General features: G+C 45.7%; 1 protein-coding gene across 1 annotated transcript in view; it reads left to right on the forward strand.

The window, feature by feature from the left end:
* SVIL (supervillin) overlaps positions 1-14,834 on the forward strand; it is a gene marked incomplete at its 5' end in the record, with an annotated part of 127,309 nt that overhangs the window by 69,896 nt on the left and 42,579 nt on the right. Inside the window, 1 exon segment of the mRNA XM_027771045.1 lies at positions 13,259-13,406. Within this exon segment, the coding sequence (XP_027626846.1) occupies positions 13,259-13,406 (148 nt within the window).

Genomic DNA, 14,834 nt, shown 5'->3' on the forward strand with positions numbered 1-14,834 from the left:
CTTGTGAAATGCCCACTGATCGATAGCCGGGATTAAGTCGTCACATAGAAAAAAGAGAAATGCTTCCAACTAGGTGACCAGTGGACCCCTTCTAGTTCGAACAGAAGTCCAGCATCTGTGGAAGAGGAGAATTCTGAATGTGACCATATATATTATATAAAGGAGCCAGCAAGTGATGTGGTGGTTGAGATGTTGGACTCCCACATGCTGACCGCGGTTCAAGTCCTGGATCTTTAAAATCATGCTGTGTGTGTGTGTGTGTGCGTGTGTGCGTGCATGTGTGTGTGTGCGTGCGTGTGCCCAAAACCCCATGAGGAAAATGGAGGAGAAGGGGTTGCAGCATGCACCGCTGGGGGGGTGATTTCTCACTTTCTTTCTCACTGTCTCTCTCTGGCAAGCACACGCATCCTATGGCAAAAACCTAAAAATGAAAGAAGGAAAGAAGAAAAGGAAGGAAGAAAGTTACATAACAATGAGATGCACACATACAGCCGTGATTCAGGAGCTCTGACCTGTTTCGTATGAGACTCTTCACAGGTTATGTTGGAGTGACAGTTTGAAATCTCTTTTATGAGACGTACATGACTGTTAAAGATAATAACGAGCATTTCATTCTCAGCCATCTATATAAAGTTCTTAAATATAATTGGATATGGAAATTTAGATTTCAAGAACGGGATTCTGAAGTGAAAGGAAACTGAGTCCCGCAAATATTTTATTCCCATAGCCCAGAAACTTTATTTAAAAGAATCTTGAAATCTTTGCTTCAAAAATCACTTTAACAACATACCTCATTTGCAAACCTGTCAACTACTAGGTCATGCACCAAGCTACGCCAGGCACCTTGTTGGTCATGTTGGAAGATGCAGAGAATCCCCAGCCCTCAGGAGCCGAAGTCCCATGTAGCCAGGTGAAGATTAAAATGAAGCTAAAAAGCACAAAGCAAGATAGATTTCCCATGAAGTGTGGAAGGAGGGCTTTACCCACTCAGAAGAGTGAGGGGTCACTTTGCTAATGAAACCAGAAGCCTTTGAGTGGAGGATGGGGTCAGAACGGCCTGACCCCATGGCTATAGTTTTCAAAAGGCAAAACATGCCAGGTTACTTCTGGTGCCCTTGGAATAGAAACCCAGCGACCCAAAGCCCCAGGTCTCTAAGTGCAATTTGGACTCGAGTGTGAAATGCTGTCTCTGGGCTCCCAGACGCTGTTGATTGTGCAGTGATAGCGAACTCACTGTTTCTGCGCCTCCTCGGTGGCCTAGTTCCCTGTGGCCTCAGACAGTAAGCTCTTTGAAGTTAAAATAAGCCCGTCTATTTTAGCCCGCCTAGCCGACATCCGGAGAATCGCTAGTCCTGTTGAGGGCGAGGGTTGCAGATGGCTTCTGACAGCCCCTGCATCCATGCCTTCCAAGGACTGGCTATTGCAGTCTTCCTGCACTGTGCTCAGAGTTAGGGGCAAGGCACCTTAAAACTCATCTGCTAAGGCCGTCCCCAAACAGCCCCGAAGCACGCTTGACAAATCGCCCTGCTGCTGTCTCGCAGAAGGAAAGACAGTCATGCCAGAGGTGCCTGTGGATGGGGCTAGCTGCGGGGGTAGAGCTGTACTCCTGCTGAGAGCGGCGTAGGAGGGACGTGCTGGAACCCTCCCTCTACCACCCGGGGTGCAGAGGAGCTGGTTTATGGTCACCACTCAGCACCGTTTCTGGAGTCACCGAACAGCACATACTCACGGTTTACCAAACACTCAGCGTGCCGTCTGTGGGCCCGTGAGTTGCAGCCTGGAAATAGAAAAGAGGCAGAAAACACGGGACTCTGAAGCCACTTCCATTGCTCCTGGAAAACCCCACGCAGCGAGGAAGTCAGTGCTGCACAATAAAGCTGTGATGTGTGCCGCGGGAGTCATTTTTCAGTTTTCGAGGATACGCACATTGAAAAGTATAAAAGGGATGCCTTGAAAATCCGTCACTGGCTTCTGTCCGAGCGTTTGTCCCAAAAGAAAACAAATTCCACGTGCTCTCACTCGCATCGGACTTGAATCCTCTGTGGACAGAAGATGCTCTTTGGGTCCATGAATAGATTCGGGGGAACTAAGAGTTTTGCTCCTTGTAATAAAAGATCAGAGGTGTCTCGGAACATGAAACTTAGCGGCAGCTCCCGATTTCCCAGGTTTATGCCCCCAGGTCAGGACCGATGATCGGGCATTAAGAGCACTAATTATTACCCAGCAGGCCTCGTCATTTTGAACGGGAAGTCTTTTCGGATCTCCCCCTCTCGTTCTCTCTGGTTTGCCACCTCCTTTCTCCTGACCTTGGCTTGGTCTAGGTAAATGCTAACTGACTTACACACGCCGCTTCTGCTAGCATCTATAGTGAGCTGGAAAGGGGGCACCGTCTGGCTGGCAGATCCGGCCTGGCCCCACTGTGCAGAATGTGTGCCCCTGAGCATGATCTGCACACGGTTTCTCCCAGAGCACTCTGTTCCATCAGAGAGAAACGAAGTGAAGCAAAGCCTTAAACAGCAGATTTTTCCAGTTGTCTCTCTTTGTTACAACTAAGTTGTAGTTCTTGAGCCGGCTCTGTGACCAGGTGGTTAAGGGAACTGGATCCCACCTAGCTGACCATGTAGTTTGAGTCCCAAACCAGCAGCTTGAAAAACACGCTTGGTGCACGTGTCAGCAGGCTGCGGATCTCGACAAGATGGCAGGTGGATGAGAAGGGACTGCAGCATGGCCACGTCCCTGTGACAGGCACCTTCTTCCTCTCTCCCTCTCTCTCAGTTTCTCTGGCAAGCACACACACACTGTTGCAATTTTAAACACTGTAGTTCGTGGGCCCGGCAGGTGGTGTGGTGGCTGGACTCCCACAAGGCCGACCACGGTTGAAGTCCCAGACAGGGAGGCTCTCTGTCTCTCTTTCTCTCTCTCTCTCTCTCTCACGCTCTCTCACTCTGTCCGTCTCTAGTCAGATTTTTTTTAAAGTATAAATAAATTAATTAATGAAGTAATTCTGTTTTAAAAATTATAGTTCTTCATTTTCACCAAATTATTATTTATAATTTAAAAGTCCAATCTTGTTTCAGGCTACTTGACATTAAGACACACCTGGTGGGGAACCAGCAGTTAGCGTAATGGCTATGTCACTGGACTCCCATGTAGTCGACCGTGGTTCACATCCCGGACCCGGTGGCTTAAAACTCACACCAGGCGCGTGTGCATGCATGCCCAAGATCCCAAAAGGAGAATGGAGGAGAAGGGATTGCAGCGTGACCATCCCCTCTGGGGGGTGATTTCTCGCTTTCTGTCTCTGCGTCGCTCTCGGTCTGTCTGGCGAGGCGGCAGGTGCCCCTGAGCAAAAAAAAAAAAAAAAAAAAAAAACCACACCTGGTGGCCCCCATGTATTTTGCTAAGATAATCCAGTATACCAGACTTTTCTGAGGAAATAAAAACCCTATGGAGTTGGCCATTAAAAGCCAAAGTGAGGGGCCAGCAGGTGGCATAGTAGTTAAGGTACTGGACTCCCACGTGGCCGACTGTGGTTTTGAGTCCCAGACCCAGTGGCTTCAAACTCACGCGGGTACATGTTTGTATGTGCCCAAAATCCTGAGAGGAGAATGGAGGAGAAGGGATTGGGACATGATCATTCCCCTGGGGGTGATTTCTCGCTTTCCGTCTATTTCTGTCTCTCCAGTGAGTACATGCGCCCTATAACCAAAATCTGTTTAAAAAAAAAAACAAACAAAAAACCTCCAAAGTGATTTCTGAGTCCCAGATGAAAATCTGATTCCTCCTTTACTTCAGTAGTTAGGCGGTCAGTGAATCAAGCTAAGAGCTAAGAGATCCCAGAACAAGTTGCTGAAAATCCGCGATAACTCTGCCACATTCACACTCTGTCATTGAAATTCCAAATCACAATGCAGGACAATGACGACCATCCCAAGAGGGAGGCTGGGAGGGAGAGAAAGGCCCATGGCGTGACCTCTGACGTCAAGGTTATCGTCAGGGGACAGTTGACTTGATGTTTGTGCCACCTGACTGTGTGAGCATGTGCATGCTTCTGATGGAACCCACGCACCAAATACTTGAAAATGATTGCAATGCCCGAACGTAGACTCTTCTCTTCCAATACCTGCAATCTTTCCTGTTTGTTTTAACCTGTAGGAAGAAGGAGGATTTACAGATGATAATGCCATTTCTAATCTGCTTTGGGTAAGCCTGACTCTAACATAGGTGTCCTCTCGGTTGTCACCAGAGTTGCACCTCGCCGTGTGTAAATCCAGTTGTTGAAGTTTCGCTTTTGTACCCTCCATATTTGACATTTTTCCCGTACCTAAGCAAGATACGGCCTTCATCTAGAGTGGAGAGCTGACTCTGTTTCCCCAACTTATTTTTTTTTAATTGTGTAATGAAAATATTTCAAAGAAGCTATTTTACATTCCACTGTCAGTGGAAGTCTCGGTTCCCCTCTCTGTAACTGAATATCTTCCATGAATTGCAGGAATCGTCCCGTGAGCCCACCCAGTTACCGCTCAGAACTGACGGGTGGATTTACCGCGCTTGCGGGGGTTTATTGTAGCACTGGTACCCAAGGAAGGGCTCTCTTGAAAAGAGAACTGAAATTGCAATGAGTAAATTAACGTTGCTAGAAAAAGTACTGTGTTTGTCTCCTCCCCTCAGCCCCACCCTGCCCCGCTCTGATCAGTCTTCTCTTTTCACCTCTAATCCTCTTGCTTTGCTCTATAGGAACCTGTATATGCTTCTACTTATTCTCCTGCTATACCTGCCGCCCATAAATACCTGTCCTTTGTATCTGTTAATCAGGTGAGGAAATGCCTATGCCTATTAGCCTCATTGCAATTTCGGAGCCATAGGGGTTACCTTTGTTTCATTTAGGAGAGTAACTCCTTTGCTACATTTTATGGTGTGCATGTGTGAGAAAGAGGTGTGTGGGGCATCCGCATGTGTATGTGTGCGTGTGTGTGTGTGTGCGTGCGCGCGCATCTGAGTTCACAACTTCCATCGGTTCTTCATATATTTAGGGTCAGGCACTCACGCTGCACCTCAGTGCACCTCGGGCTCAGACTTTTAGATGGAGCTGATGGTATTGATTCACCTCCTAGTCATGAAACTGCTTTAAGAGGAAAGTTTCCCCTTTCAGTCTCCAAGCTTTCAATCCTAAGTCAAGTCAGGAGCCCCAGTAATGCACCAGAGCATTCTTTGCCCCATGTTGATCTTGCTTAGCTTATGGAGCCGTGGCTGGATGTGTTGGTGGGACGGGAGGAAGATACAGCGGGAACAGGCCGGCTGACATGAGCTGGTTATAATGACCCTATGAAACGAGAAACCATAGACCCCTGCCCCTTCCTCCTCCTATACCCCATCCAAAGCCCAGCCCAGAGGAGAGACCTGGCCTGGGCTAAATAAGTCACTGGGTGAATAATGTGTGATCTTTTTTTTTTTTTTTTGGTAGAGGTTTTTGCTATAGTACGCGTGCGCTCACCAGACAGACAGAGAGAGACAGAGAGACAGAAAGCGAGAAATCACCCCCCAGGGGGGATGGCCATGCCACAGTCCCTTCTCCTCCATTCTCCTCTCAGGATCTTGGGCATGCACGCTCATGCGCCCGGCGTGAATTTAAGCTACCGGGTCCAGAGCTCGAACCGCAGTCGACTACATGGGAGTTCAGCGAAATAGCCATTACGCTAACTGCTGGTCCCAATGTGTGATCATTTTTAAAGCTAAAAAAGACAGTGATTGTCTTTTGTTCCCACTGAAAAGTCTTTGGTGGCAGAATAGCTATGAAAAGTGGATGCATCCATTTTTCCCTAAGTCCCAGGTTGTAGTCTTCCTCCATCCATGGCCCCTCTACAGTCACTCCCCTCTTAAGGCCTCTGTTTCTTCAGCAGAACTGAGACTTGCTTCCTCTGAGGTTGCCCTGACTACCATTTTCAAGATTGTGCTTTTCCTGGAGGACAAGTAGTTGTCGAATGAGCAGCTCAGAAATTCCAACGTAAATTGAAGAGAGGTGTCTAGTGGGTCCTCCTTTGTCATCCGCCCCTGCACAGACAGAAACACCCCCTTTTCTTCCCCAGGTGACCTTTTCCTGCACTCTCCTTGATTCCTTTCCTCAAGTTAGAAATGCTGGTTCTGGGAGCCCCCTCACCATCTTGGGCCCACTCTGAGAAAGAGGCTGAAACCTTTAGCAAACTTGCTACTCCATCACTAATGGGAAAATGAGTCATTGCTTTTAAATAAATCAATATTAAACTTTAAAAGAAAAGTCGTAGTATCGAAGTCTGTAAGTTCATTTTTTTAGAGAGATTTTTGCTATAGGGTATGTGCTCTTGCCAGAGACAGACAAAGACAGAGAGACCGAAAGCAAGAAATCACCTCCCAGGCAGGATGGTCACACTGCAGTCCCTTCTCCTCAAGTCTCTTCTCGGGATTTTGGGCTCACATGCACATGCACCCAGCATGAGTTTTAAGCTGCCAGTTCCAGGACTCGAACCATGGTCAACTATGTGGGAGGCCAGCAACGTAACCACTATGCCATCTGCTGGTCCCAGTACATATATTTTTAATAAAAGTTTTTTTGGAATAGTTTTTTGGGGCTGTTGGCAAAGTCAGGATGCATTTTTGCATTTAAAAAAACATAGAAAAATACGTTATGACTTTCCTGACAACCTAATAGGTTTGTAGCTAAACAGAGTAGAAAGGGGGAGAAGTCCCTGCATACCCACTGCCATCTATCAGACAGCCTCTCTTTGTCAACCTTTCCACCACAATGTTACACCTGCTGTAACCAGTGACGCTACCTCGACATACCATTATCAGCCAAGCCCACACTGGGGTTCGCAACATGTGTCAAACGTATTACAGCATCATTCAGAATAGTTTCACTCCCCTAAAACTCCTCTGCACTCCATCCGTTCATCACTTTCACCCCCTAATCCTTGGCAACCTCTCATCTTTTTACTGTCTCTGTAATTTTACCTTTCCCAAAATGTCATAGGTTTGGAATTATACAGTCTGTAGCCTTTTCAGATTGACTTCTTTCATTCAGTAATGTGATCAGTTGACTGTCTTTATGCAGATCTGTTTCTGGATTCCCAATTCTGTTCTATTGATCTATTTACCTATTCTTTTACCTGTACCACATTCTCAATGATTGTAGCTTTATAGTAAGTCTTAAAGTTGTATAGTAACAGTCCTTCACACTTTGTTATTCTCCTTCAGTGTGTTACCTATTCTGGGTCTTTTGCTTCTCCATATAAACTTTGGAATTAGTTTGTCGGTATCTATAAAATATCTTGCTAGGATTTCTACTGAGATTGCATTGAATTTATATATCAAATTGAGAAGAACTGATGTAGCAAAATTGAATCTTCCTATCCATGATCATGGACTATCTCTTCCTATATTTTTAAATTTAAAGAATAACATAAATCTCTTTGATAATTTTTTTTATCAGTAAAAAGATGGGAGATTGCCAAGGATTAGGGGATGAAAGTAATGAACAGATGGAGCACAGAGGAGTCTTAGGGGAGTGAAACTATTCTGAGTGATTCTAAAATATATTTGATACATGTTGCAAACCCCAGTGTGGGCTTGGCTAATAATGGCGTATTGGGGTAGCATCACTGGTTATGGCAGGTGTAACATTGTCGTAAAAAGGTTGACAATAAGAGAGGCTGTCTGCTAGATGTCAGTGGGTATTCAGAGACTTCTTACTTTGTATTCTGTTTAGCTGTAAACCTATTAGGTTGTCAAGGAAGTCATAACGTATCAAAAAAATCTGTTTTGCCACTTAGAAAATTAAATTAAAGAAATCTATATTTTTACTCTTTAATATTTTCAGATGAATGTAAATACATTATATACTGGTTATGTAGAACTAGCTAATCAATGTTCTTGATGGTCAGATCCTGCTTATGTTTTTTTTTTTTTTTCCACTCCATCAGTGCTAGTACCTTAATTAATATTCAATAATCCAAAGATTTGTAAAAGAGAATTGAGCATTTAAACAGCCTACAAGCTCTATCTAAATGGACTGTTTGTCTCTGTCAGACTTCAACACACATTGAGGGCAGTACTAGACTAGTATATTACATTATTTCCCTCTTTTCATCTCAAGAACTAGTAGGTGGTAAAAGGGTCATATTAAGGTTTCTTTGAGGTCTAAGCCATGGCCTGTGATCTTTCCTTCATTTTTTTGTTTAGGCTACTTGAGGTTGCATGTAATGATGATAGTTTGAAATCTCTCTTAAGGAGAAAGCAAAACTAAATCTCTTTAGCAGTGCACGAATTCTAAGTACTGCTAGCATTTTTTAAAACTGAAAAGTGATTGCTTTGTCACTTGACCTATTCCTGTTATTGAACATGAACTCCTATCATTTATTTCTATAGTTTATTTTAACTAGATGTGAATAAGGTAAAAATTTAAAAGCCAGATTGCCATATTTTCTTCCATGAAGCTTTAGGGAGGAGTTTTATCCTTTACATCTGCCCTAATCTTGGGCCAGCAGGTGGCATGGAGGTTAAGGCACTCGATCCCACATAGCCAGCTTTGCAGTTTGAGTTCCAGACCTGGTGGCATGAGAATCACACTAGGGGCATATGTGTATGCATGCCCAATATCCCAAGAGGAAAATGGAGGAGAAGGGATTGTGTCATGGCCATCCCCCCTGGGTGTGGTTTCTTACTTTCCCCCTCTGTATTTCTCTCTGACAAGTACATGCACTCTATCGCAAAAACTTAAAAAACAAAAACAAAAACAACCCTACTCTAATCCTAATAACACAGGTTAGTGACAGTCTCTCCCGTATAACATCCTATGTCGGAAACATTCAGTGAGATTTGCAGTGATTTCTCGTAGAGAGGCAAACCCATCAACAACAGTGTGGTCACCTGAAAACAATCAAGTATATTTTGTTTTCTTTAAGTTGGTTTCTTTTTATCCATGATAGAAAGAGTACATGTGTACATGAGGGAGGGAGAAAAGAGGCGTCCTTGAGAGGGTCTTAGTGCACCTCCATCTTCTTTCCCCAGTTCTTCAGCTCCTCAGGGTCCTCAACACATCCCTGGCATGTTTTCAGGCCGACCTGGGGTTCTGAACCCGTAGCTGGGTTCTGAACCCACTGGCCCTGTGGCTTCCAGCGCTGCCATTCAGTTTGCTACCAACTGTGCCACTAGGCTGGGCCCTTGAATACATTCTTGCTCATTTCTTTGCAGTTTCTATCTCTGTCCTATCAAGCCCTTGTTCCGAAGAGAACAACCGCCTTTCTTTCCAGTTGTTCCACTTTTTTTTTTGAGAGGCTTTTGCTATAGGGCATGTGCACTTACCAGAGAGACAGAGACAGAAAGCGAGAAATCACCCCCCAGGGGGGCTGGCCATGCCACAATTCCTTCTCCTCCTTTCTCCTCTCAGGATCTTGGACATGCACGCACACGTGCCCGGCGTGAGTTTAAGCCACCAGGTCCAGGACTCGAACCGTGCTCGACTACATGGGAGTCCAGCGACATAGCTATTACACTAACTGCTGGTTCCTCCACTAACATCTAACATGCACACACAAACACACACTTTCTCTCTCTCGCATTCCCTCCCCCACCTTCTCTCTTCATTTTGCTCACCATATGATGGGATCCATACTTGAAAGAATGAAGGATAGGGCAGGCTTCTGTTTGTGCTCTGCCCGGCTCTTAGTCAGTCCTAAATGTCTGTCAGCTGGGAAGAGACACAGTACGTATTACCATGTAGATTATGTCCATCTCTGAACAAGGAAAAGAAAAACTTGAAAGAAAAAAAGACAATAAAGTTTTAATTTGAAAAAAGAGCAAATGGAGGGACCAGCAGTTAGCGTAATGGCTATGTCACTGGACCCTCACCTAGTCAACCGCGGTTCGAATCCCGGACCCGGTGGCTTTAACTCACGCTGGGCGCATGTGCATGCGTGCCCAGGATCCTGAGAGGAGAATGGAGGAGAAGGGATTGCAGCATGGCCATCCCCCCGGGGGGTGATTTCTCGCTTTCTGTCTCTCTCTCTCTGTCTGGCGAGCGCACACGCCCTATAGCAAAAAAAACTCTCCAAAAAAAAAATGGAAAGCAAATGGGTAAAGATACCCATATTTTTTCCCGCAGTTTGAATTGCAAAATTTCAAATCAACTTATGCCAAATTGTATTAGCTTTTTCAGTGAACAAGCAAGCTGTCCCCCCCACCCCACCCCTTAGAGCCGTATAAAGTCAGAGAGTAGATAATAGGGGCCTAAATTAACCCCATAAGTAGCAAAGTTAGTAGAAACTTCAGAGGAACAGAAATGTTTGTGTTTAATGTCATTATTTAGAGTGGAGTGAAAAATATTTTTCTGGACCTAGATATGGCAAAGGAATGGAACCTTTACATTCTGACACAGTGGTACCATCGCAGCGTGCTCACAGAGGAGCCCTAGGGGGCTCGAGTGCACTGGGAAATGGGGTAGCTGGCTGGAGGAAACGTTTGTCTGAGTCCTTAACCACACCCCGGCCCCCAGACTTTCAACATGCCTCGGCCAGTTCAGGGAAGGAGTGATGCCTGGACCTCTGGACAAGGCAGCATTGCAGCACTTCATATATCCTTTTTGCAAGTATTTTAAGCCAAGTGCTGTATTGGCTTGATTTAATTTCAGTCCTGAAACTTCATTTAAAAAAAAAAAAAACCCTTAATTTCTCTATTGAATTTCAATAGAGTCTTCCTGGCCAGCCAACCTCCTAATTTACTTAACAGGAATATGTGATTCAGATAGGTACTTGGGATTATAATAGGATCAGCTCACCCATCATGAGTGGGGAAAAAATAAAAAGATTTGGGGGCAGGCCAATAGGTTATGCAGTAGTTAAGGCACTGGATTCCGCAGGGCCAGCTGTGGTTCAAGTCCCAGACCCAGCAGTTTAAAAATCACGCCAGGCACATGTGCGTGCATGCTCCGAATCCTGAGAAGACAATGGAAGAGAAGGGATTGCTGCGTGGCCATCCCCCCAGAGGGGGATTTCTCACTTTCCCACTCTTTGTCTCTTTCTGTCTCTGGTGGGCACACAATCTATGGCAAACCTAAAAAAAAAAAAAGGTTTTGGGAGTCTTTTGGTCTCTTTTTGGAGGGGAGTAACTTTTATTTTGATAAACTATAAGATGGTAGTAAATTTTCCATAATAGGCAGGGCACTCTCATCTCTCATATACCTTCTACCGGACCCATTGTTGAGGGTTACTCCCTATTCCGCTCCTCCCTCTCTTCTCCCTGCCCCTCCTCCCCCACTCCTGACTTCTCCCCTCTCTCTTATATGTGTGTGGGCGGGGGGAGGGTGTGTGCGTGTGCATATATGTGTGTGGGTACATATACACACACACACATTTCACCACCCCAAACCACATGCCGTGCGTTTGGAGAAATCATACTTTTTTTTTTTTTAAATCTTTCAGTACTTCCATGTCTCTAAAGTCAAAGATATTTTTTCCCATAACCACAACAGAGTGAGCAAGATGAGGAAGAGTTTCTATTTCTGTAATGTCCGTCTAATCCACATTCACTTTCCGATTGTGTCACTGTACACCCATAATGTCCTTTCCTGCCCCACCAGGTTCCAGGATTCTTGATCTGAGCCAAGATCATTGAACCTGACTCAAATGCCCAGGGGTCTCGATATCACTTCTGGCTGTGACGGCCCTGTAGAAAAGCCCTGAGAGAGGAAGGTTTATACATTAGACAGGTTTATACATTATATAGAGGACGGTTTATACATTAGACAGTGGAGAAGTCCGAGTTAACTTAATCTGGATTTGACCAGTGCAGACTTAGGTTGATGCTCCATCGCTCCAGGGCCTTAAGGAGATGAACTATGTCAGTCATGCTGTCTTCTTGTCCTTCCTGCACCTGGAAGTTATTTTCTAGTAGTCAGCGAGGGGACGCAGATTTGTCATGGCGAACAGAAAATTGTGATGGCAGAGAATCAAGATCGCCCTGGGATACACCCCAGCCCCCAGGGCCCGCTCCATCCGGCCTTTGTCAAAGCAAGGCCTCCCTCTTATCTGAGGAAAGTTAAGGCCTGCTTTGTAGTTTGAAAGGAGATCTTTAGCAGAAAGGGTGTTTCCTGGGGTCTAAGATTCCGAGCGGAGCCCCTTTCTGAGTGACAGTGGCCAGGTGGGCAGCCCAGCCCCTCCTGCTCAGGGGAGGCTGCTCTTCACCCTTCCAGCATTATCTCTGTGGTACTTGCCACGTTGCTCTGCCCTTACTCTGCCCCAGGCCCCAGCACAGGCCAGGGAGGAACGACATGAAAGACAGGAAGAACAGACTCAGTCCTACCCACAGTTGACGACCTCCTGTATTGTCACCCACTGTCATCCTCTCCACTCTCCCTCTCAGCTCGCCTGCAGGCTGGGCCCTCACTGCCTCTCTTCCTGTTCCTCTGCCTCTCCCAGCCACACCCCTATCCCAGCCCTGGTGTCCTCCAGACCTCTCTGGCTCCCTCCCCTTAACCCTCTACTGCAGTCACCACCATAGGCCCAGTAAAAGTTTCCAATGGCTGCTCCTTAGAACTGGAAGCAGCAGTTAACACCAGAGGCCCAGTTATAAAGTTCCGAAGCTTTTTAAATAGGAATGTTCTTACAGAGGTTGGTTATGTTCATCCCTAGAATCAGATACACGTAGCTTAAGATCTCTTCCGTGGGCTGACCCAGTGGCCTCACTGCCCATGTCCCGTCACCGCTGCAGGGTAAATCATGACAAGTCGGACGGAACCTTACGGCACACCTTATTCCTAATCAGCTTTTCCCCCCTATACTTGAGCGTGTTCCTCATGGGCGGACTTGGATAAACTTTTCTAGCTTGACCCTGTTCTTGGTGAGCACATTTGGATAAAAACTTCCAATTAACTGAGATTAAGTTGATGTGTAAAACAGAGCAGCTTTCAAACCCTGTGAGGTTCATGTCATGAAGACGCTGTATTTCTATTTACTTTTACAAGGGACCATTTTGGTGTCCCAGCCTTCCAAGCAAATAAGTGAAGGAACCGGAGTTTGCACCTACAGTTTCAGTCTTGTCCATGGGGATTGTTAACCCCACCTGGAAATAGAAAGCCAAACCCATCTCACATAGGACATTTTGGACATGTTCGCACACTGCATTACTCTGTGTTTTCCTAGTTCTTTTAACCCGTGAAGTGCTGCAGGCTAAAATTCACACTTCTGTTATTTCTCTCTCCCATTTTCTCCTTTGCCTATCTTCTACACAGCGGGTCACAGAAAGTCGCGAGAGCCAGATGACGATAGAGGAGAGGAAGCACCTCATTACCGTGAGAGAGGAGGCCTGGAAGACGAAAGGCAAAGGGGCCGCCAATGACTCCACCCAGTTCACAGTGGCTGGCAGAATGGTGAAGAAAGGTCAGTGTGTGCGTGCATGTGTGTAAGTGTGTGTGCACGCGCATGTGTGTGTGTGTGTGCACTACCCCTAGAGGTGAGAGGCTGTATGACACCTCACTTGTTTTTTAAAAAGCAAGCCACGACCTTTTTAAATTTTAAAAATCACTGGCATTGTATAAATGCTGTTGGGGGAAGTTCTATGAGATACTCCTCCTAGATACATTTTCTTCAAAAATAGTCAGTTGGTATCATCTTCAATGTTTGTCACTCTTTTAAAACTGACCCATCTGGAAATTGAGTGTGGTTATCAGTTTCAAAAGTAATTGCAGGGACCCACAGATGGCTTAAGGGTTACATCACTGGACTCCCATGTAGTCAACCACGGTTCAAGTCCCAGAGCTGGTGGCTTAAAACTCACCCTGAGTGCATGTACCTGCGTGCCCAAAATCCTGAGGAGAATGGAGAAAGGATTGTGGTGTGGCTATCACCCCAGGGGGTGATTTCTCGCTTTCTGTCTCTCTGTCTCTCTCTGGTGAGCACACACACCCGATAGCAAAAAAAAAAAAAAAAAAAAAAATAATTAAGAATCTGTGAATAAATCTTGGCTCTTCTTTCCTGGAGGCAGCAGGTGGCGTGGAGGTTAAGGGGTAGATTCCCACATGGCCAACCATACTTCGAGTCCCAGTCCTGGCAGCTTGAAAATCATGCCAGACGCACGTGTGTGCGTGCCCAAAATCCTGAGAGAACAGAAGAGAAGGGATTGTGGCATGGCCATCCTCTTAAGGGAGTGCTTTCTCACTTTCCCCTCCTCTCTCTCTCCAGTGAGTACACACACCCTGTGGCAAAAACCTAAAATAAATAAATAAATAAATAAAAACGCGGTCCTTTTCCATGATTTCTTTAAAGCTGTTACCATTTTCCTGTGGCCTGGTAAACAGTTACCCTGTGATAAACCTTTCCAAATGAGATTATCTCCTCTCCCCTTCTAGGATGATTCCTAGGTCCCTTTCCATCCAAACAAATTTCTCTGGCTTACAAAGGTCAGTGTCCAGAAATGCTTCAATACATACGTAAAAGATATGTCTGTTTCTAAGGACACAGGATTTTCCTACAGAACGGCATTTATTTGCAGCTGATCTCGTAGAACTGATTAGAAGTCTGTACCCAAAGACTGATGAAACTGATTGACAGATCACATGATTAGTGAAACCACCTGAGAGCTTTGAGCCTGTGAGAGTGTTTGGGGCTTCATCTCCTATCCTATGGAAATGGTTACAGTTCTGGGTCCTCTTAGGGGGCAGGCAAGCAGCACGGTGGTTAAGTGCTGGACGCCCACATAGCTGACCACGGTTCCAGTCCTGGACCTGGTGGCGTAAATGTATGCTGAATTCGTGTGCATGCGTGCCCAAAGTCCCTTCTTGCCAGAGAGAGAAAGAGACAGAAAGAGGG

Source organism: Tupaia chinensis, unplaced genomic scaffold (genome assembly GCF_000334495.1).
Source record: "Tupaia chinensis unplaced genomic scaffold, TupChi_1.0 Scaffold000001_1, whole genome shotgun sequence".
Taxonomy (NCBI): Eukaryota; Metazoa; Chordata; class Mammalia; order Scandentia; family Tupaiidae; genus Tupaia; species Tupaia belangeri.